General features: G+C 44.6%; 1 protein-coding gene across 2 annotated transcripts in view; it reads left to right on the top strand.

Moving 5' to 3' along the window:
- LOC135312681 (protein LYRIC-like) overlaps positions 1-22,880 on the top strand; it is a 31,361-nt gene extending 8,481 nt beyond the window's left edge. The window contains exons 2-11 of one of the 2 annotated variants that reach the window (XM_064448108.1): positions 2,778-2,837; positions 3,851-3,941; positions 5,393-5,461; positions 7,294-7,509; positions 8,969-9,043; positions 10,644-10,742; positions 17,717-17,823; positions 18,533-18,652; positions 20,113-20,242; positions 20,656-22,880. In XM_064448108.1, the coding sequence (XP_064304178.1) occupies positions 2,778-2,837; positions 3,851-3,941; positions 5,393-5,461; positions 7,294-7,509; positions 8,969-9,043; positions 10,644-10,742; positions 17,717-17,823; positions 18,533-18,652; positions 20,113-20,242; positions 20,656-20,711 (1,023 nt within the window). In that variant the 3' untranslated portion in view covers positions 20,712-22,880. Of the gene's footprint in view, positions 1-2,777; positions 2,838-3,850; positions 3,942-5,392; positions 5,462-7,290; positions 7,510-8,968; positions 9,044-10,643; positions 10,743-17,716; positions 17,824-18,532; positions 18,653-20,112; positions 20,243-20,655 lie in introns of both variants that reach the window. The other variant, XM_064448107.1, reaches the window with a different exon arrangement.
- The last annotated feature ends 1,208 nt before the right edge of the window (positions 22,881-24,088 follow it).

The following is a 24,088-nucleotide window of genomic DNA, read 5'->3' as shown; positions in this document are numbered from 1 at the left end:
GAAATGTTGAAGGTCTCATTATGAGAACTGGGACATCACCAGGCTTTGTTGAGATTGGAAAGGAATATTGCGCTTTCATGTTGTGTGGCTTCTGCCAGTTAATCCCTTCGTGTACTCATGCTATAAAATTCAGTTTTCCTGAAGTCCTGTGTCATATAGTGGAACCCTGCCCCCAACATTTTATACTTTGTAGAAATTGTTGTTCAGTAAGATATGATCTATTTCTATTTTCACACATCTGACTGGACAGAAGCATATGCTAAGAAAGAATCATGTAAGCTCAAGATCTTCCCTATCTAAGGGGTCCAAATTTTCACCAAAATTCCCCTGATCATGTATTTTATGTCTCCCATCCTATGTGAGAGGCTGCTTCCCTCCCTGCTTCAGGCACAGTGGGATTTTTTTCCTTCAGCGGAGCAGGATACGCAAAATGGTCCGTTTTGTGGCGGGGTTTATGGAGTGCGTCTAGTAAAGGAACCTGAGAGTCTCAGAAGAGAGATGACTACCTGTGGGAAAAACCAAAGATGGCCTTGCTAACTGTTACAAAACGTTGCTGGGTTTTAACACAGAAGAAATTATTTTGCTAGTGTTCAGAAGAATATAACTGTGAACATACCAAATGACAGCTAAGCAAGATTAAAGAGGTGTGGACCACTTGGTTTAAGCTTACAATTTGAAGCTGGTGGAATTACTGATGTAATTAGGCAGATTTTTGGCTCCTGTTAACTCTGGTATTTTACTGGAAGACCCAGAATTGCTGTTGTCTGTGGTATGTTGCAAAGTCCACAATTTTGGGGCTGCTCCTCTGAATAATGGTGGGGGGTCAGTTGAGCACCAGCCTGCTGGGTCCATGCTACACCCTTGTACACCACGAGTTTGTAACTGGTCCAAATTTCCAAGCAGGCACCTCCAAGGGCAAAGCATTGGCCAGTGCGCAGGTGCCTGTTGTGCTGTCTTTAACATGCACGTCAAATCAGACCTTTCTAAGACTTGTGAAAAATCTCTCTAAAATGTCTTCAAAATACCAAAGAACTAAGCATTGACAGGCTGAAGGACTGCAGCCCTGCTGGGTTTGCTGGGGACAGGCATGGGCAATCACCCACAGCATTTTATTTGCTGCTAACTAATCACTGCAAACATCAGCAGAGATTTTTTTTTTGGTGTCTAAGAAATAACTCTGGTTCATCTCTCAGAAGAAGCTGCTTCGAGTCCTGATGATGTTTTGGAGTGTCTTTGGGATAACACACAAAAAGTTCTTGCTCTGTGGAAAGGAGTTTCCGTAAGTCCCCATGTGCCTGTGTGAGAACTATAATCTTGCCGGTCACAAGGTGGCTCTGAGTCTTTGCCTCTCGCATCTGGGGTGGTGTCCCCATCGCCTAAAGGGATGTGGCCACCCAGTGAGCTTTCTTAAAAATAAAACCAGGATTTCGCTTTCCTAATTTACCGTACAGTGTTTGGTGGAGCGTGCTGATTTCTATCTCTCTTTTTCATTAATTGCACGTGTTATTCTTCGCCCTGCTAACGGCATCTGTGGCATCTGTGGCGGCGCAGAGCGGGTACTGCTCCTCTGCAGCCGAATCAGAGCAGGTTTCATCTTGCAGTGTGCGTGTGGTTAAGCTCTGCCACAGTCTCTCTGGGACAAAAATGACTTGTGAGGGTTGGGAGAAGGAGTAGACCGTGGGAAGCATCAGCAGTCTTCCCTTCCCCTAGAGGACTGCGGGCACCCGAAACCCCTTTGTCACCAGCTTGTGAGAGGGTGCCCGTTGTCTCCCGATGCCGAGGGGACAGTTCAGGGCTGCAGCCAGGGTTTTGGTCCCTGCGGGGTTGTCCTCACCTGCCAGGCGTCGGGGCTCCCTTTGCCCCTTGCCCCAGGCAGAGATGGAAGATGGGTCAAGGACTACAGTGACAGCCTGGATCAAACTCCCTGCTGTGAGCTGTGGGTTCAGCTCAGCATCCCAAGAGGTCTGATGGGACTGGAGGAAACGTGGGCAGTGTTGAACAGGGGTTGCACTGCACAAGGAGGGCAGCCGGGGCAAGGGAGAGCAGTGCCATACATTCAGCCACATGCTCCTGTGTGTGTCAGGGGGAAAGAAAGGCACCTGTCAAAGGGGTTCTGCCTTCTCTTGGATGCTGCTGCCACGGTGTTGCGTGCAGTGGCCCTTGCTGGCACAGCCCTTGCTGTCTCAGCTGCAGATTTACACCCTCCCACCCCTGTGGCTGGAAGTTGGTCATTGCCACTGAATTCTGAGACAGCCGAGACATTAATCAGACTGTAATGTGAAAAGTCCTTAAACTTTCAGAGTTTACTTTACAGGATCTAGGAAGGATGAAAGGTATTCTTTTAGTTGGTCAGATAGTCTTGAGGGGGCACAGAAGGTCCACCCCAACCAGTAAACAAGAATTAAAATAAGCCGCCTCCTGTCTATGCTGCTTTTTAAAGACAGGCTTACCCTGTTTGAAAAACAACTTTGATCCTAGACAAATCTTAGGATAAACCACAAATATATCTGCTTTGGAATAAATCTATGTGGAGTTTCTGGGTTTCCATTCATAAGGGATAGCTAACACTAATTAATTTGGAATAAATTAACTCAAATTGGAACAAGGCCACAAATTTTAGCCCAGATTTGTACTGGGGATTATTTAGCTGTGTCCTTCAGCCTATCACGTGTGTTATAGGAAGGTATTGAAGTAATTGTATTCATGTGTATATTTACACATATACACACATGTACACATATATTTCTTGATGCATTTTTTTATTGTCCGTCTTCCAGGTTCCAGTGAATGGCCAGCTTGTAACATCCGTCAACATCAGAGAGAAAAAGCTCCTCAAGGTACCAGCAAGAGTTTTAGAGTTTATATATTGTCTTTCAAGACACACTTGTTTTAAAGATGTTCCCTATTTGGTAGCCTTTTCTAAAGATAATTTGTTGTTCCTGTTGTTGGAGCATTTAAAAAATGACTTAGGACCATAAGACCAAGTAACGCTCTGGCACAGTCACACTGTGATGCTTGTCACGGCCACCACAAGTGGGACGGTGTCATGGTCCAAGCCCAGAAGTGGGAACTAGGATCTCCAATTTTTCAGTTCCAGCTCTGATGGGACGTTTCCTTAGGTCTGGGCATGGGTTTTATCTTGGGCATTGAGCACTCTTACTGGTGTGGAGGAAAGTGTCTGTGCTTTACAGATACTTCCAAGTGAGGAGCAGCCCCCCAGCCTGGGCAGGGAAGCGTGTTCCTGGCAGGGGTATCCCATCTTGGAAAAGTCAAAAACTACTGTGTTAAAACTAGAACATTCAAAATTGAAGGCTTAAGGTTAGTTCTACTGTTTTGTCAAGCCACATGAAATTGGCCTCAGCCACTGCTGTGCCCTTTCAGATTAGTGAAAATTACAGATACCTCCTTTAAAAATAGGCTGTTCCATGGGGTTTTTTTTTGGTTAAGCCTAGGCAGGGTCCTAACTCTTGATTTCAGCATTGCTGATTGTAAAGGGGGTAAATCATTTTAGTTTTTCCTCCTTTATAGTAAGAAAATTAGGACATAGGAATGATGAATGCAAGTCTTACTATAGAGCAGGTGTCTGAATTAAAATGTGAGCTTTCTAACCTAGCAGATGAGTCAAATTTTGTAGGCCAAAAGCTGTAGCATTCATTGGTTTGGAGTTTGCAATAGAATTTGCTCAGGAAGACTTTTGCACCCACTTAAAGACTCCAGTGACCTACTGCTCTCTGAGTACCACCATGTGGTCTCCATTTCAAAACTATTGCCCTGATTCTCTTTTTCTTCACGATGAAGTGTAATGAATACCTCTTTTATCTTTCTGCCATGCATCTCCTGTCTACTGTAGCCTAAGAAGAGGAGGAAAGCCCAGTGCTCAGACAAGGAGCTGCCAAAAGATCTGCTTGCTGTGGAAAAAGACAAACTGCAAGAGGAAGAAGGTAAAAATAGATGTGGTTCGTCTGTTATCTGATTTATATTAGCAAATAATAACATGGGATGAAGTATTTCAAAAGGGAAGTCTTCTCTACTATTCTAGTGTTGGTAAAAATTGCTAGTCTGAGAGTTATTTCTATCCCCTGCTCCTTACCACATATAACTACACGGACAGGGGCCATGTGCTTTTCTGCCACACCTCTCAGGTCCTTATGGCATTGACAGGGATGGTAAATTTGCAGATGAGGAAGCATCTCTGAAGTGGCCAGAGGTCCACTGGGTAGCAAGGTCCTGTCTTCATGCTCTTACTCGAATCCTGTGGCCTTTGCCGTGCTGATACACAGCTGAAGCTGTGGTCTTCCCAGGCAGCATTTTGTTGTGCCCATGACTGAGGCTGTTAAAGGTTCTGGGGTAATATACAGCCAATTTCTAGCACACCCGTGAACGGAGCCAAGATCTTTAGTTGCAAGCAAATCTGCAGAGAAATCTGGCAGAGGCTAGCAAGGCTCAGGCAGCTGGAATTTCATTGGAAAATACATTGCATCCCATGAGCCCCCCTCTGCGCCCCCCCCACCAAAGGTCATATTGAAAACAACAAATTCTAAGCTTTTCTGGGCTTAAAAGATTATAATGTGATTAGTGTGGTGGTGAGAGCAAGAGAAGCCCTCACTGCTGTTGGACCAGAGTCCTCCCTGGGGGCCCTTGTGTCAGGAGCAGAGTGCAAGGCTGCCGGAGGAGAATGGGAAACAGCAGAGGCTTTCTTCAAACATGTTTAGTTTTCTGAACAGATGAGCCAGCTGAACTGTTTCATGCGTTATTCAGGGATGGTTCGGAAAAGGAAGATATTTGTCTCAAGTGACATCTGTGGACTGTGTTTTTTCTTCATTAACCAGTTGTGCCAGTCCCTCCCCTGACTTCTTGGGTCATGGAGAGCATGGATGGAGGCAGAATGTGGCCCCATCAGCGTGAGTGAATGCATGTGGAAATCAGCTGCGTGGCAGAGGGTCTCCACATCGCAGAACAAGTCTTAGGGTATGTTCAGGGCTAGAGAAAGCCAGTAAATTGAAGCCTTGTTTGATGGTTAAGATTTTCATGAACTTCTCTTTGCTGTCAGACATACAAGGTGGTTGATACTCTGTTGTGACATCTCCCCCGAGGGAAAGGGGTGTCACATCAGGCTGACACAAAGGACAGAAGAATATGTGCAGTTACATGAGTCAGGGCACATGACAGACAGGTTTGCGATGGGGATTTCTTATGTAATGCATTTCTGCAGAGGCAGCAAACGCTGCATGCAGGGGAGATGCTGCATGAGACCAGGGCAGCACTTGCTGCCCTGATGCCACTTTTACAGCCAGCATCAGAATCAGATAGCTATTTACCTTGGTACTAAGCAGTAAAGGCAGTAAAGGAGGTTTCTTGTTAGCTTGAAAATGAACTTTGCTCTGTGTTGTAGGAGTTTGGCAGACCAAGATCAGCAGCCGAGAAAAGAGACACTTAAGGAAGGAAAGGCTGAAACAAAAAGGTAAATGTACAGGCTCAGTTCACACACCTGATCTGTCTGGGCTTGTCACCCCTTCTCACTTCCCAGCATCTTTCTGTTTGCTCTATTTGTCATTCAGCAGCAAAATCTTTGCACTTACTTAGGCTATTTACTTAGGAAAAGACAGCTTTGGGAGCTCTTTCTTCAGAGCTTGCCTTTTACTCCAGAGTTTCATTAAAACACACAGTATTACCCATAGGACTTTGAAAGCAAATGTGTATTAGATGTGAGAGCTGCTAAAGGTTTGGTGTAATGTGGTTTAGTTATTTTTGCGTGACTTGACAGAAGAAGTTTTCTGATAATGGATGTATAAAAACCTGTGTAATTTTCTCAGTTCCAGTCAGGTTCTTTAATCCAGGCCTGCTCAGAGTAAACAACTATAAAGGGGGGATATACTCATATCCGAATGAGATAAAATGAAACAATGTTTTGCGCTCACTCCTTGTTTTTCCTCTGGGGATTTCAAAGTGTCTGCCATGCACTTATGCCTATATACTTTTCTACTAATTATGTTATATAACTGCTGTATGAAAGCAGGTCGTGGAATTAAGGTATTTGGACATGTTTTAATTATCTGTGATAGAATTATTAATATAATAGGCAAACCTGTAAGTTTAATATATTAGAGTAATCTAGAAGCTAGGATGGAAGTTTGGGATTTGGAGACACAGCTAGATGAACGTGGGTGTTCATGCTCTGTCTGCAATAAGACTATCTTAAAGTGCTCTCAGCACTTTAAAATGGGGTAAGTGAACAGCAAATTTTACTCTAAAAATACATAGACATTTGGGACCACTTTATTATTTGGATTCTATAAATCAAGAGTTAAATATCTGCATGACGGTCTCTAAGGGCTTATGGTGCTGAGATCTCTACTTGCTCGCCAGCAGAGTAGTTGGGTCCACATTTGGCTTTATTCATGTATCCGCTGTTGGTACCAGCTGCATGTGCAGAAGATTAACCACGCATGGTTTAACACTAAGCCCATGCAGGAGTTAAGTGCTTTGCTGCCCCAGGACAAGGAAGCTCAGGAGGCTAAGTTGCAGCTGAAGCATCAGAAGTCCTTGCTGCAGTCCTTGAGCCTGGGTTGTGCAGGAGGCTCAACCAGGTGATCATGGTGGTCCTGTTTAGTATGGACATTTACAAAGCAGTGCAATGTGCTCTTCCAGGAAAAAGCCCTAACCCTCCCAAGTGCTGACTGCTGTTTCCTAGCAGGAAAGAAGCAGCAGCAGCATCATTAAGGTGTGTGAAGGTGGGGTTGTTGCCAGCAGTGTCCCCTCCCAACCAGAGTCACAGGAAAATGGAGTCCTAGAGTGCTTTGGGAGTCCTTTGGAACAAAAGACGTCGTAAATAATTGTCATTATTTATAATACCCACATGCCCAGCATTGATTTCTCTAGCAGCCTTGAACTACCAACATCCATGAGGTTTGCTTTCCTTTTTCTTGGAGGCTCTTCTGTCCTCTTTCTCTCCCTTTGCGGCTCTGGGTCCCCAGCTGGACTCTGGAGGCCTTGAGCCACCCTTGCAGTCAGGGAGGGATGCCCAAGGCCTCTGCGGTGCGGGGTCATCTCCTGGGGGACACGTTGCTGGACTGTGTGGTGCCTTCCTTCTGACATGGCCTTCACATTTGCTGCTGCAGTGTCCCATCCCAGGGGCTCTGCTTTACTGTCATTGTTTCCGTAAATCATTTCAGTTGGAATATAGCCATTACATCTGATTTTTAGATCAAGCTTTGCTGTGTTGTTTCCCTGTAAAAACTATTCCTTGTAATAAAAAATAATGATGACTCTGTGGTAATGTTTATTCCCAAGAAGATCCCAGCAGGGCGCCCCTGGGTAGCTCGGCGGTTGAGCCAGGCTTTGACTGGGATGAGAAGGGAGCAGTGTGGCCACTCACAGAGAACACCAGTGGCAGTGGAAAAGGTGCTCTTGTTGCCAAGGCAGAGTGTGGGACCGCGCTGAAGGCCTCAGGAGCCATACGGGAAGAATCGGTGCCCTCCCAGTTAGAAGAGGATGTTTTCTCCAACGTAGGTGAGTGTCAGCGTTCAAGCATTGCGGTGAGACAGCTTCATGAATTACTGCGTTGAGTACAGCCCCACTGACGTTTGTCCTGCACACGTGTGTTGTCCACCCCCTTTGAACCCTGCTTGCTGTCATTTGTTTTCCAGCAATGTGAAAAGAGGGATCTTTATGACAGGAATTTCTTCTGTGTTGCAGACTACCTGTTGGGTGCAAGTTGTTTTCCACCCACAGGTATTTAGTATTCGGTTCCTTTGCTAAGGAACCAAAGCCTTTCCTTCCAAGGATGCTCACACACAGAGTTAGGCTTCAGGGTATATCTGTGTGTTTCAAAGCAGTATGAGGCGGGGTATTCTTAAATCAGTTTGGGTATTTGACAGCTGGAAGTAGTCTGTTCACGTCAGTGCTATGCTGTACCTACACAGTTTCCCCAGCTTCCTAGCTGATTCACCCCTTGCTGGAGTCCAACCAAGGTCATTTAGAGCTACTTTGGGTCTCAGTTGTGCTGTTGGGACATTCTCTGTGTAACAGAAGCTGGAGGTGGGAAACTGCATCTTTAAACCTTCCGACACCTTTAAAGCAGTGAAGGGACGGACTGCCAGGCCATTAGGCTAAAGATTAGGAGATGCTGATATCGTCCTCTTGGTGGTATTTGGTGACTTTTCTTTCCCATCATGGTTTAATTTTATGGCAAAGTTATGTCTTGCATTTTATTTCTACTGTGGTGATACTGTAGATTCTAGAGCAATAGCAATAAATAATAACTACGTGATAAATTGACCTTTATATCTCTCTTCTGGACTTCTTGGTGGGGTGGGAGAATTACAAGTTAAACATTAAAGTGGTTAATACTCCTTTTTGGTTAATTTTCAAAAGCATTTGATTTTCATTACAATCTCACTGATTAATCAAGCTTGATGGCTGGATTGATTTGGTATATAAGGCTGTATGATGACACCTTCAGTAGCAGTAATCCAGTACTATGATGATTCAGAAAATGGTGTTAGGTTGTCCTTACATGATTTGCTTTCTCTGCTAGAGTTCTGCTTTTGCAAAGTATAGGGTTGATGGAGGGAGTATGTTAGTACCATTTTTTACTGTAATGCTTTCAAAAGGCCAAATTCCAAGCTGATACATGATGACAACTTCTGCCAGTTGTGCATAAAGGGAACATCAATTCAGGTGAGTGAGGAATTTGATTAAGTCCAGAGAAGTGTGCCATGCTGGTGTGACGTACACTTTGAAGGGCTGAGAAGGTGTACGCGGTGACTGAGCTGGACTCCCTCTGTCCATAGACGATAATTTCTCCTTGCTTGATTCTTCTCCAGCAACAGGAGTGGCTGCAGGCTTTGGATGGAGAGACTGTGGAAGGGCTGTAATGAGATTGGGAGTGTTGGGTAGAAACTGCAGTCGCTGGCTGTGAATGTGACATTGCCTTTCGGGTTACTGTTTGTTTGCTTTTTAAATGCAGGAACATGGGATATTGCAGAAGTAAAATCCTATACTGTGACCTTTGGGATGTTATCAGAGCTGTCCAGGGAGTTAGGTGAGTGGTCTCACATTGGACTTCTATCTGAATTCTTCTATCGCTTTCTTAGATGCTTGGCTTAAAAGTACTCTCACTGCTTACATATGGGTCTTTTCCCTTGGAGCAACATTTCATTAGTCACTCTCCCTTGTAGAGCTTGCTTACATCTGCGATCCAGCGCTACCAGTGTTTTAAGGAGTGACATCAGAACATTTTATTGAGCGCTTTCCAAACTCATGTCTCATCTTGGAATAAATAAAAAAAAAATATTGCCTCCCCAGCAAATTCTTTCTCTGTTAGGTTTACTCGCACAGAAGGTTTCTGTTGCATTCTGATGACCAACACACTCAGAGAATTTCAGACTGAGGGAGGGAGCAAACGCCTGGGTTGGAGAGGCCCTGTTAGAGGCTGCCTAGCCAGTGGCTTCCTCTTCAGCACAGCGAGGGATTTTCAGCTTGAGCCTCTCCGTGCATGGCCTTGAGAAGGATGGAGCATTTTCTGGATTTGCATTAATCTTGAGCCTTGTTTCTGGCTTTTGCCTTGCCTTTCTGCAACTGTCAGTCCTTCTCACTGCCTGGCTCTGTTTCACACACTCTCTGCCTACCAGACAGTCAAATTTGTCTGGAGGTCCAGCTGACTGATGAGTACAAAGTCTGGTCCTGAATCTTTTAGAGATGCTAAAGGTAAGCATAGATACATATAGGTAGATATCCATGCACAAAATAGCATGTGTGGTGTAAGCCAGAAAGCTGAAATTCACTTCTAAAGCCAGACACAGTAGTCAGTATAATACATGCCATATTTTATCATCTGTTTTCCAACACTGCATCAGTGGATTGAAGCAGTTCCTAATGTACAAGTACTTGACAGAGAGAAATACTTGTTAACATCTGCTTTTGTGCAGCAAAAAAACAAGCTGACAGAGAGCAAAACTGCCTAAGTTCTTCAAGTGAAAGGAAGAAAGGAAAAATCATAGATATGAAAAAAAATCTGTTGTTTGTGGAAGAAGTGAAGAAAACACTAGTCTTTTATGTACAGGCCTTAGAAAGGGGCTAAAGGGAGTCATTCAGGGAGGCATGTAAATCCTACTGGGTGCTTCAGTTGTTGAAAATAATAATCAGAAAAACTTTAACTCTTCTTTCTCCTCCAGCAGCTCTCTCTCATCTGTGCTCTTTCTCTGAGTAATTAATTTGGTAATTATGGATTTCTGTTAGAATGAGCAGAAGCTTTCCCACTGAAATCAGTAGGAACTGGAGCTGGGTACACTGGATGCAGCTTTTGTTCTGCAGGAGCTATAGCTCCCTTCTTACACCCCCAACAGAGATGTGTTGGAAGTTTACATCTCTGAATATTGTTCATGTAGCTGCTTCTAAGTGGGTTGTTTTTAATAACTTATGCATGTAGTGTCCTCGTCCAGCCTTCATTAATTAAATGACTGTGATGAGCAGCATAGATTAATGTGTGGCTTAAATTACATAACATCCAGGCATTACAACATAGGGAGCAGATAAAGGCATGATTTATTGGTTTTACTAATGTGAATATACCTATGTGATTATATTTTAGATTAGAGGGGGTGTGTGTTTTATTTTAAAAAATATGCTTTTCCTGTATGCAGATAACACGAAGGGTAAATCATCAGAGGACAGTCCTTCCAGATGCTGTTGGCATGCGAGCTCAACTTTCCTCCCTGTAGACAATGCGTGGCAGGGGCAGGGTACGTCTCTTTACTCATTTTCTGTTGAAAGATGAGTGTACTAATGCTGATACCCTTTTCAGCCTGTTTTCTAAGCTTCAAAAATCAGGGTCAACTTCCCATGTGGCACAAGGCTGGCAGAGGTAAGGGAGAAATTCAGTTTAGGTCTGGTTTTGGGCAGGCACCCAAAGCTGCTGCAAGCTTGGTCAGAGCAACAGGTGCCCTGCGTGGGACCCTTGAGAGGGGCAAGAACATGCAATTTATTTATGTTTTTGCTTAGAAGGTGACAAAAAAGGGATGCAGTGGGTGCAATCACAGCACGTGCAAAGTGTAATTAGAACTTCTGGGCAGCAAGGCCAGCTGTAGGGAGGCTGGCTGAAGGCTCCCATAGCCCGGTGTCCTCCCTCTGGCAGTTGCACATATCAGTTGCTGGCAGATAAGCTCAGGAACAGGGCAAGCACAGGGCAATCCCCCCCTGTCCCTCCCCACACCCACAGAGGTCAGGGACTTCCTGAGCCAGAGGCAACAATATGGGCTCTGTGCTTCAAAAAAACCCACGTGTTAGCAATCATCTCAGATTACTAAATTTGCAAACCGAATTCAAAGTTGGGTTTGGTTTTCATAACTGAAGCACTGTGTTCCCCTCCCTCCCATCGCTGGGTGGGGAAGGTGGAGCTGAGTGGCCCCTTTCCAGGCAGCCCCCAGCCCGGGCTCGGTGGTGTGGCGAGGGAAGAGCCGCGGGGAGGACAAGGTGCTGCTAGAGCACGGGGTAACTTTGCCAAAACTTCAAATTTCCTCTGTAACACCCAGAACAAAGATGCAGAATCCAACTCCACTGGACTGTGGCAATCAGGATTTCAGTCTTTTTATGACTGATAATGGGGTTTTTTTAACTTTTTAAAGTCTGCTTGAAAGGCCAGCGTGGGTCCTGAGTGGCTGGAATAATTTGGCATGAACACTGTGGGTATTAGATGGCCTTTTCTCTTGACCTTTTGGTCAGTGAAGTGTCTATTTATACCCCTGTTGTTGGAAAGTCTTACCCTGCTCTTGCAGGAATGATGTCTGACAGACCGAGCAGACCCCTTCTTTCTCTAGCTGCTCTGATTGCAGGGGAACCTGGAGTGGTTGAGTGCATTGAGGAGAAAAGACTGAGGTCATCTTGCTTCTCTGCCTAGTGGTAACTGAGACCCTGCAGCAGATGCATCAACTTGGCCATCAGAGGATTTTATAAATAGCATAGTTTGCTTTTAAAAAAAAAGCAAACCAAAACCAGAAAACTCAGCCCCAAGCATTCCCCCCTCTTAGTGCTGTGTTTGTTTACCCCCATGTTGCTGCTGGTGAGCGCCGGCCCTTTGTAACTTCTGAGCCAAGGCTCGCCCGTGCAGGAAGGAGGGAGGCAACGTAGGTATCTCCTCCGCGCTGTTCCCGTGCATTGCATTTAGCACATGTCACGCTTGGCACGCTCTGGATTTGATCTGCAGTTGCAAAGCTGGGCAGAGCTCCGGTTTTTTGGTACCGCGACTGCCTTGAGAGCAGAAGACAAGAGTAAATTCAGCAGCTTGCTCTTGCAAACATCGGAGCAGAGGCATTTTGATTGAAAGCAGAAATGGAAGGATTTCTGCCTGCCTTACAGCTTCCTTCTTAGTAGCAGCAGTCTTTTTCCTTTGAATCATGAGCATTGATATTGATGCAGAGGGGAGTGTCACAAATGTAGATGAGGTAATGGTTGGCATTAAGGCCTGCGCTGCAGGCAAAATGAGCTCTTTGACAGTTAAACAAGGCCTGTTAGCTCTTGCAGGCCTGTGAACTAAAAAAATGACATTCATAACCTGAATATGAACTGGGGTCGTTTTATCAAAGCCAGATCAGTACATTTAATGAGTCTTTGTTCCATGACGGGCTGGTGCAGAAGAAGGAGGTGGATGCTGTGCTCCTGCCTCTGCCCTGGCTTGCGGAGCAGCCTTGGCTGGCTCCCCGTGCTGCATCGGATTATCTTTTTGTGAAGTACCAGTAATAATAACAGCCTAACTCACAAAAGGTTTGAGGCTTAAGTGCTGTCGCAACTGAAAGCGTATATACATAGGGGGAGAAGGAGGGAGAGAGGGAGTTAGGGAACTGAGCAGTCGCTGTGATACAGGAGTGTTTAAAAGACTGATAAATTAGGCTGGTTTCAAAACAACAAAATACTAGGTTGACATTCATTAATGATACTTGTTGTCAGTGGTTAGTGTCACATCTGGAGTGCTGCCTGCAGTTCTGGACATTCTGGAGTGGGTCCCGCAGAGCCCATCCATGTCTATGAGCACCTGATGGGCTGGTTGGCTCTGGTCTGCCGAGTGAGCAGACAAGAGGCAACAGGCATGAAGTGAAGTATGGGAGATTCCATGTATACATAAGAAAAAGCTTTTTCTTTTTTTATGGTGCACGTGGTCAGGCAGCAAGAACAGGTTGCCCAGAGAGGTTGTGGAGTCTCCACCCTTGGAGATATTCAAAACCCATCCCTGAGCAACCTGCTGTAGCTGAGCCTGTGATGAGCAGTGGGGTGGGACTAGACGATTCTCAGAGTCCCCTTCCAACCTCAGCAATTCTCTAATCCTCATTCTGTCATCAGTCATCGTCTTTACATATTCAAACAATTAGTCTTTAGCAATCTAAGCCTTCATTAGCTAGGGGTATTCAATGTCTTGGAGCTGAAGCCACATGGTTAGCACTGATGGCTGCAGTCCCTGCAGTCCCGCCAGGAGGTTGAAGTGGCCAGGCTCATGGACCCTTCCATGAGGGAGGGGAGCTCCAAAGTTGGCAACTTCTTTCATCCTCGTTTTTCCCTGCTCATTTTCACTGTTTGTGTATTTTTCAGCCCTGCCATGAAGAGAAAACCTCTGGCGCATCTGGCAGACCTGGCATTATGTTCAGACCTGGAAGTTGCTCTGGTTTTGCCAGGCACGTTTCTTGCCTGATCTGCAGGGTTGCTGTGGTTCCACCAAGCATCTCCTGCCTGCTCTGCCTCCTGCGCTCTTACCTCGCCAGCTTTATTGCTTGTACGTGTTTCCCAGTACTGCCTTTTTGCAACTATACCACACATTTCCTGCTGCTCCGTTGGTGACATTTATGTACTTATGCTCAGCTGTCTCACAAAATGCATTATAGGCTGTGGCTGGTTTTGGTGTTACAAAACGCGTAGCCCACACAATGCGGCCGGCTGGGCTGTTTTAGAGCACTTTGTGTCTGCTTCCAAGGCAAATACAGATTTTACGCCATGCGTCTGCTTCCAAGAGCAGTGGGCCTGTGCTCTGGCAACAGCACAGGGCAGTCTCAGAAGAACTATGTTCTGCTTTGCAAACGCAGCATATCCCATGACCACGAGGGCTGTCTTTTTATCTGTGACTTGGCATCTTCCCAATGAATCCTTCTTGACTGACAAGGCAGATTTTCCTTGGAACCTTCAGAAACCTCTCGTGTCTCATGACTCTCATTCTTCCTTCTGTCCTGGGGTTAAAATTAATTTTAATTCCTTTGTTTCATGGTAATAAGCACCTTCTTTGAATTAAAAGAAGTCTTCAGTCTGGGATTTATTTGATATTTTTGCATCTACTAAATTATGCTAGAGGAAGGTGCCTCATGAGGGACTCCTACACCCAGCTGTTGGCAGCAATAATTTTGACCTGTAACACATAAATGCAAGCTTTAGACTGGAAATTGTCTATCCATTTGCACTGAGTGGACTCCACTTGGTCTACAAGTGAAGGCTCAGCAAGGATTGGGTTAGGATCATGCTCATTACACAGTCACCTTTCTTTTGCAAAGGGAAGGTTTTTTACAGCAGCCACAGAAGGAGTCAACACCATAGATAATATGCAGTCCACTGAGGATTTTGCCTTGCCAGATGAAGGGCTGTTCTTCCTTAGGTTCCTGCTGACCACATTGGGGGAGAGCATGCCAGAGAGGGATGCTGATAGCATAGGATCCAACCCTCCAACTGAGGACTAGAAATTTTTTAATCCTCTTCTTGGTGACACAGATTGATTTTTGCTGCAGTACTTCCCACCTTTGTTTTCCAGGCCAGATTATTAGGTGCAGCATGTAGAGGACTGTTGACTACCTTCTCTATCAGCTGGTATAGGGAACCTGCTGTCTGTCCCCTTTGACCAGACCCTGCTGCTGTGGGGCCCTGTTTGCCTGCTCCCCAGCACCTCCCAGGGCACAGCTGGCTGCTCCCCAGCATCGCCCAGGCAGCCGGAGACCAAGGGCGTTCAGGTGGTTGGCACTGGGATGGACTTTCTGTCTGCAGAAGTGCTGGCATCCTCCCTGATTTCTGAAGACACCTTCAAAGTAGTGCCTTTCAGGATCTTAAAGTATCCTCATTACATGGGGTATATGGACATTATCTTGGCCCTAAAATGCATGCTGCAAGTGGGACATGTTTGCTAGTAGCAGGGAACAGAAAAGTACAGCTTTGCCTGGGTGGAGCTTCTAGGGGACTTTGGTGAGTTGCATGCAAGAATCTAGTTGGAAAATGGCATTTAACAGCACTGCTTTTGCAACGATGAACAGCAGGAATTACCAAGATGTTGGTCTATAGATGCACTGGGAGCAGTCGCCTCTGTCAGTGCTAAACCCAGCAAGGAAGCAGGAGTCCTTGCTGCTGCATGGCACATTCCTTTTTGTGCTCATGGTGTTCTCGTACTGAAGGAATTACTGACCAGTTTTAGTCTGTAAGAGAAGTTGTGACCCAAGGAGGACTAGTTGCTGATACAAAAATATTAAGAGGTTATTCAAAGTTTAAAGCCATTCCAGGAGATGTCACTGTAGCTGGAAGGAAAATACTCTACACAACAGGAGAGGTTTTAAACCAGAGCTCTAGGATGAGTACATTTAATCCTATTTTCCTATCAAATCCAGCATATTGTAAAGAATATTATGTTGCACTTAATTTTACTCTGAGTTTATTTTAAACAGCCTTGGGACATAATGCTTTGGGAAGAGTAATTCTGACATGAGGCAGAGTCACCGCTGCCTGGCTGAGCTTCATGCCTACCCGCATGATGAGGGCAAAGCATGAACCTAAGCCCATGCAGGAATTTAGCCATTAAAACTATTTTCATGCTTAAAAGTAAGTATCTAAGCATACTGTTTAAGAGATCAGAAGTTAAATAAGTGAAAACAATAGTCATGGCTTCCAGTGTGCCTTCCTTAAGTTCCGTTCCTTTCTGCTTGAATACCCACGAGAGCATCCATCGGCAGAGCGGCTGCCGTGCAGCTCAGGAGGGTTGTGTCGTTCCTGAAGTCTCAGTGCCATTTCACCAGTCCCTGTGTCATGCTGTATACCTTCCCCGTAGCCAGAATTTCCCTCCTCTCTAGCAGCAGCAGTGTGGTTTTGCCTATATTTTTTGCTGCCACAGCACACCTGTGGTATATTAGTGCAGAGGCAGAGTGTGCATGCCATGCAAGGGCTGCGGAGCTGGGCCTTGCTGTGTCCTCACCCTGAGGTACCTTCTGGCATAGATGTCGGGTGGAGAGTGCAGATTGGTACTGCCTTCAGCCACAACAGCTAAATCCTCCAGAATTCGTGAGCCAGACCCTCAGGTAACCTAGCTGGGGGGAAGCAGCAGAAACTTTTTGGTGGTGCTATCCCATGATACAGCTTACACAAACTGTCCTTCACATGTCTAAGTCACTCATGTATATTGTGCATCTCTCAAATCTAGATGCATTCATTTGCCTAAAATTCTTAGACTGGAATATTTTGGGGAACACACATTAGAAAATACTTGTTCCTGTTCCATTTGAAGAAGGAAAGAAATACTGTCTATGTACAGGGCATGGATTTTAAACTGAGAAACTTGAGCAATGTTTATAATCATGTTTATAACATTTGGCAGCAAACTGGACAGCGCAACTTTTTGGAAGCAGTTTTATCATCCCCAGCATGTTTTTGGTTTGGCCCTGCTTCAACTAGAAGTTTTTCCATCCAGCCTGGGATTTTTTAATATTTGTTTTTATTTTAAGAGACGTGATCAGCTAAGAGTTGTTATTATTATATGTTGTGTTTTGAAAGTCTTTCTCCCTGTTAGGACAAGACTTAAGACTGTTGCATTCAAACCATTAAAAGAATAATCAAGTAGTCCTTTCAACATCTTATGCTGATTTATCTACTTTTTTGCACCTCATTCAGTTTGGGCAAAGAAATTAGACTGGTCTGTTTTGCCTTCTTGCCTGAGGATCATTTGCCAATGCTTTGTGGAGAGGCAGCTGAGGGCTTGCAGCCAGATTTTCAAAGGTACCAGATGCTGGCAGATACAGAAACCTGAAAGATTTTCAGAAGTTTTCTGCCTAGTCCCCATGAAATCATCAGAATTGATGCAGGGTAGGTGTTATCTATTTAATGCATATTTAGAGTTGCATGTTAGGGAGCTGTGGAAATCTATGCTGTGTTGGTGCCTTTCTGGTTTACACTCAAGAAGAGAAAATGGAAGAGGAAGATGAAGTCAGGAATGCACTTGGTACTATTTTTTTATAGGAAAGAAAAGCCAATGAGAGCATTAACAGATGCACAAATCCTTTGCTAATATTGCTCTTCCATACAAATAATTGCCCTCAGGATGGTGTGCTGCAGTGAGTGGAAGAGCCTGCTGCTTCTGCCAGTGTTTCTGGATATGCCTGAAATTAAAAGAAAATGTTTGACAACCCATGCTATTAGTTCTGTAATGCTTGTTTTATTGAAGTGCAGGCTGGAAGGGCTTTTGTTCCCATATGTATTTTTCTGTCCTTCTTTAATTTTCCTCCTGTCCTGAGGAGTGCAGTCACTAACTGTGAATTAGCAGTCAATGTATACTACTTTAAATATGTTTAAGACATATGTGTGTGCATGCACACCCAGACATCCCATCGGCAAGCAGGAAGATGACAGAAATTCTTTGCAGCATTTGTATTACTATTATGAGCCCAGGAAGTACTATGGATCTGAACATAACTCATTCATGTCCTTGTCCTAATAGATGATCCTTCAGCAATTGACCTAGACTCCGACTGGAAGGCTCCCACGGAAGAATGGGGAAACTGGATGGGAGATGAGGAGCATCAGAGAGGGGACAAGAAGGAGAAGGTGAGGCAGCAGCGTTGATGACCAAGGGAGACCTGCTGCACTGGGGTCAGCCTCAGCCAGACTGCGTGTCCAGTCCAGCCCTAGACCCGGGCTCCTCTGGTCATGGAGGCTTTCTCCTGCTGGGAGGAGGTGCTTGGCGTGGTCATTCTGGGCTGTCTGAGATAGCTGGAGCTGGGGGACACACCTGCAGGACATGTGAGATGGGTCAGGGGAGTTGGCTGGTTCTGGGAGTTCATCATCCGGGTGACATTGCTGTCCTGAGCAGCAAACATAGGGTCTTTGCCACCCTGTGTGAATGAACGCTTCCTACTCCCACCAACCTTCGTAAACGCGTGGTGTTTAAAAGAGGTGTAGAGTCCACAGCTGACACCAGCCTTCATATCATCCCAGGGCACTGGGACATATTTATTTAAGTGAGAGGGTTTGCTGATAGTGATACAGTTGTAGCGTGGGTGGAGAGGTAGAAGCAGAAAGCTTGCTGTTCACATGCTTTCTAGAAGCCCAGGGAAATGGTCGTCTTTGGCAGCAGTGGGAAGAGCGTGCTGAGCTTTTTGCAAACAGCTTTCTTAAGCCGAGGTGTGTATCTTATCCAGAGAGACGCCCTGCTTGTACACTGTCAGCACACACTCCTAGAGGTCATCAGTTTTCCTGAAAACAACATGAATCAGCTGTCCCAGGCCACCTCTTATAAAATCTCTGATGCTTTCAGGATTTGCCAAAAGGCAAAGCAGGCATTCATTTCTGCCTTTCTGGACTCGAAAGCAAAACACAGCGGAAGAAAAAGAAAATTGAAGTGAAGGAAGCAAGGGGTGGAACTGGACTGAGGCATGTGAGTATTTTGTATTCCCTGAGTAGCGCCTGCTTTTCCAAGAGCAGAGGGGGATGTCTTCTCCATTAGGATGATGTGGCCTAAAGGGAGCTTTTCTTCCTCTCCATCTTCTAGCTTCCTCTTCTGATCTCTTTTCTCCCTGCCCTCCCATAAAAGAAGGGTGAGCACAGTGACCAGTGGGTTTTTGCAACATGGTATCCCTAACGCATTTACAAAAGAGTTTGATTTTGCAATGCAGAGAGGAGCAGATGGCTTTAATCAAGGAAGAAAAATTGCTTTCTCAGGCAAATGCATGCCAAGTTTAGTGTACAAGTGGGCTGTGTTTTATCTATGGCGGAAGGTCACCTGGAGATATTAACAGTAATGCAAAGGTGGTTCCCAAAAGCCAGTGAAGATAAAGTGAGACCAATGTTACACCAGTGAAAAGCTTATTGAGAGAAAAGTGTTTCAGAGTGCAACAGAGAAAGGCTGTGGAAAATGTCAGCTCGTTTGGGGATGGGAAGTACAAAGGAACAGAGTGTTGACTGGGTTTTGGGCCAGTCCTTGGCTGTGATGTCCTTGATGCTCAATGAAATGAGAAATGGGGGGGTCTCCCCAAAATGTCCTAATTGTTTTTCATTCACTTGTCACTGAATATGTTGCTCTGGACTCGTATGGCTGTGTAGTATCATTTGTCTCCCCCTCACACCCGTCATCTCTCCTGATCCTCGGGACACTTTTGCTCCCTGAACTCCTGATGCTCCCATTTTAAGGGAAAAGCATTTAACTAACTGACTGACCACAGCCCACATGGTCATTAGGACAGCTCATCCATTACCGGAGTGCTGCCAGGCCGCTCTCTCTTTTGCACACCCAATTAGTTACTTTAGCTTTCTATGTACCTTAATGAATAATATTAATAGTGCTGTTGAGACTCTTCAGGACAGCATTGTTTCTTCTGGCACATTTATGATGGGCCAGAAGGAGTTTGTGTTGCATGTCAGTCCCAAATGCTGGTGTCTGCTGCTGTGCAAGCTCATCCTTTGGAGATGGACATAAAAAAATGAAATTACCTATGAAGCCAGATACACAAATTTGCTCATCACGGTCCCTGTGCTACCTCCAGTATTTCTGTGGACTGTGGTCACTGAGCAGTCACTGGGCACATCTTCTTTAGTCTCACCGTACAGTTACAGAAGGTATCACGTCAATGTATCTTGCTGTTCTTCTGTTCACGGGGCAAAACAAGGGGAAAGATGGTAGTGAAAGACAATTTCAATACTTTAACCCCTTCTAAAACAAATAAACAGGAGGTAGGTAGATGACATCCCAGAATATTCTAACTATTTAAAAAGTAACTTGTCCTACGTTTTCTTTAGATACCCTATTTCCCTCCAATAATGACATTTTCTGTCATATTTTGTACTCGCATATGCTTTGTTTAACTCATATCCTTAGTGAAGCATATTGTTTCAATTAAGCCCCAGCAAGGTTTGGAAACAAGAACAGAAGAAGCCCCAAGGGACTTGGTATCTACAAAACATAGCGGTGATGCAGTCTGTTCTTCCTTCAAGAAATCCTTGGATGTTGCTAATAATTCACCCACTAACAGTAAGTAATATTTTTTTGCACACCTGATGAATTTTGATTTCAGAATAATGTGTAATGTGAGAAGTGTTCACAAATATATTTTTAAGTGACTATGTGAAACGCTTCTCCTCTAGCTGTATATGTTAATTCTTAGAGATGCTCTCTTTTTTCCTGTGAGAAATACCTGTTCCTGCTCCTGCCAGAGTTAATGAGCAAAACTGCAATCGCATTTAGTAGGAGTAATTTTTGCACGGTGCTTGTAAATGTGAAATAGAAGCAAATGGACTTTGGATTGCCCTTGTAAATAGGTGGCCCTTACAAAACACATCTAAGAACACCAGAATACCCTTCTTTCAGGTGAAAAGCCAACAGTTTGCAGGGATGTGATTCCACATGGAAGGTTTGTGCACTGGCCCCTGTTGTTTGTATGGCAGGTGTACCTGGAAAAAAGGAGAGGAGGAAGAGGAAGAAAATGAAGAAAGAGACTTGAGGGAGCTGTGCAGCTACTGGAGTGACAACCCAATGGGGCAGGCATGCTGATGAGCTGCAAGAATTCTGCTTTCTGCAATGCCACACTGAGCCCAAAGTAAGGAGAGGCTCTAGGAGACCTCCCAGCGAGAGGAAGAGAAGAGGAGCAGCGAGCCAGAGAGCGTGAGTGTGTGAGCGAATGGAGAGAATGAGCACGCTGTGCACAGGAGGTGGCGTTGAAACAGAGTGGCTGTTCATTACAAACTGCTGCCCATGATTAAAAGCTGTTAAATGGGTTTTGACTGGTTGCATTAAGTCCTTTCAGGTTTTCACTGTCATGTTGTTTGTCAGCTTGTAATAATACATACCACTGTAGAAATGATCGGGACATACCTGACCGTGATTGTACTTCGGTTCCATGGAGCGTCCACCAGCTAGTCTGGTCTCTGGAGTTTTTGCAGAGGTGCTCATCGACAGGCTACTAATGTACAGAAGGAAGCACTGTTCAGAGACAAAGGGAGAATAATGTGGATCGTTCTCAAACCTCCGAAGTCTTTTAAATCCTTGTTGGCTGCTACAGTCAGACTTTTGCCTCATCGCTTCACATATTTATACTTTTCGCCCCACATCAGGCTAGCTTGCTCCTCAAGGGAAAATTTTTAGAGGAGGTTTTAAACTTGTTCAGAAAGATGGTCTAAACCCTTTTTTTTCTCCTCAGATTTCATGGTGGGCTAAGATTTAAAGTCTGTATGTCCAAAGCATGTTGCATTTGTATTTGTAGTAGACTGAAGTAACTTTTTGAAATAATTTTTCTTAATCTGATGTTTGGTAGTTTTTATCATTTTGTTACTTAAATATTCTAATATAGACTAAATTTGTGAATGAAATTTTTTAAAATGTCATTTTAGTATTTATTGAAGAGAGGGTATTTCTCATTGTCAGAGGGCTTACAGTGTGGAGGAGGGAAATGTGTTACAATTTAATACTGTGGTTTATAAATAGCACTGAGCTGACACCACTAAAAGCTGAAGCCCTTTATCTCTAGAGGAGCTGCAGCTCTGGTGGTAGCTGTGAGGGTTTCTTAGGTGGTTCTGAGACTGTGCCTCCACCTGACCCACCTTAGAAGCGCTGCCTCCAAGGATGAGATAAGGATTGTCAAATCTCCATTTGCATTTGACTTTTTTGCCTTTGGAGATCATATGGGAAGATTACCTTACTAACGCATGTTAAATGTAGACACGTTCGTAGGCATTGGGCTGATGCTGTGAAACACATTTCATGTAGACACTGAGTAACCAGGGATGTTAATGGCTTTACATCGCTACAGCAGCACTCCTGTTTGCATCAGTGAGCCAGAGGGGAGCTCTGTGCTGCTGTCTTTGCAGCCACCCGAGTCCCTGTTGCTGGCTTGTCCGAGCTTTACCTGCAGCTCAACACTTTTACCTGATAGCCTTCATCTGTTGCATAGCCATCAAAGCAGCTGTCTCCCTCAGAGAAGCATTTAATTGCAGCAATGTATTTTTGTTTGGAGTTTAGCTACTGTATGTTAAAGGGCAGTTTTCTTGTGCTGTGATTTTTGGGGTAGGTAGCTGTACAGTGTGCTCTGAAATTTAGCACAGCGGGATTGCTTCAGACAGGCAGGTGAGGGTTAATCTTAACTGATGACACTTAGCAGCCCACTGACTAGATTCTGCACATCTTAGTGTTTGTGTCTCAGGGTAGGGGAAATATAGGCAGTTTATGAATGGACTGAATAGACCAAAGGGCTTTTATCTGGAAAGTAACTGGTTTGGAGCAGATGCATAATAAGAAAATACATGGCCTCACTGGAGAAGCAAGTACAGCAAGTTCAAGGATTTAGAAGATCTGTTAATGAGTGTGTGGGTAATGAGTAGAGTTCTGCCATCTCTGAAGCCAGTGGAAAACATTCATTGACCTCATTGGGGCCAGGATGTTGCCCAAGGTCTTTGTTTAGCATTGAAAAGAACCGCTGTCATCCAAAAAAAAAAAAAAAAGAAGAATGAAGGAGATAGAGAAGCTCACAAGATTAGTAGACTCCAGATTTCTTCTGCTTTTTTTCTTTTTTTATCTGCTTGCAAACTATTTGGTGTCTGTGTAATTATGTTTTATTTCAGCATGTTACAGTATTTCAAATGTCCATTGTTTTTATAATAAAAAATCAAAACTTCTGCCCAAAGCCCAGCACTCATGAGCAGTTTTATTTGATTAGTTTCTATGTGTGTGAGTAAAAGCATGTGGTTTTGGCTAAAACCATTTCATTTTCAGGCTTTTTTGAGGTACCGTAAATGGTTTTTAAGAGATCTCCTTCATCAGAAAGGAAATCCATCCTTTTACTTATAGGAAATCCTTGTGACATTCTTCTGTTGTTGGGATAAAAGAACAATCAAGACCTGTAACACTGACAAGTTGACTGAGGTGCTGATGACAAGCAGCAGCAAATTATATTACCCAGTTTTTCTGTCAGATTCATCAGGACCACTCTTACTGACATCTGTGGTATCAGGAGAGCTGTATTTTTCTTCTGGCTCCACTGTTTCACAGATGGGAAGTCATCGCTGTAATACAGATGGGCTCAACAGTTTATAGCAGCATCTTATTTAATACCACATTCTGACATAGGCAAAGAAAATACACTCGTACAACTAAATACTGTTGATTGCAGGCTTTCCTAAGTAATTGCAAAGCTCTCTTCAGGGCAAGTTTGGTGGCAGTGTACTGTTTGTGTGATTCATCTGCTGCAACAGTACCACTGCTGCGAGTAGTTTGGCTGATATGGCTGTGGTGGTGCCGGGAGGCTTTCGGCGCCACATCCCCCAGCGCTGCTGCTCCACGGGCTCCCAGGGATGGGAAAGTGTGCTGCGGGTCTGGTTCCGCAGTGAATAGACTGAGTTTAAAAAACCAACCAAACCACAACACAAAGCACCCAGCAGCTGCTCTAAACTTCCATTCTTTTACTTTCTAGTCCTCAGAGGCTGAAAAACCATCACTCAGCTTAACAAATGGCCTTTGCAGATGGCCAGCACCTTTGGAAAAACAGGCTTTTGAGCCTCTTATGAAATTCCCCTTCCTTTCATGACTGCATGTTCAGGCTAATCCCTGGTTTCTATGCTTTTAAGACATGTCTCCCTTTCCGTTCTGTGAGAATTAACCGTTCTGTGCAAATCATCACCCTGCTATGTTGCTTCTAGCACGGGCAGTGTGAAACGGATGTGCTTGATATGCTCGTTCTGCTGGTCTCTGATCTTTGCTAGCTGGAGAGTAGCGTAAGTCCTCAGACAGGAGATTCAACATCTCTCCAACAGGTTGTAGCATTGCTTGTGCTCTAGCTGAATGTTTTTATTCTCTGTATAAAACTTACCCCTTAGAAGGGTGAATCTA

The sequence above is a fragment of the Phalacrocorax carbo genome, chromosome 3 (assembly GCF_963921805.1).
Source record: "Phalacrocorax carbo chromosome 3, bPhaCar2.1, whole genome shotgun sequence".
NCBI classification, from domain to species: Eukaryota; Metazoa; Chordata; class Aves; order Suliformes; family Phalacrocoracidae; genus Phalacrocorax; species Phalacrocorax carbo.
This window is presented reverse-complemented; position numbering and strand designations above follow the sequence as displayed.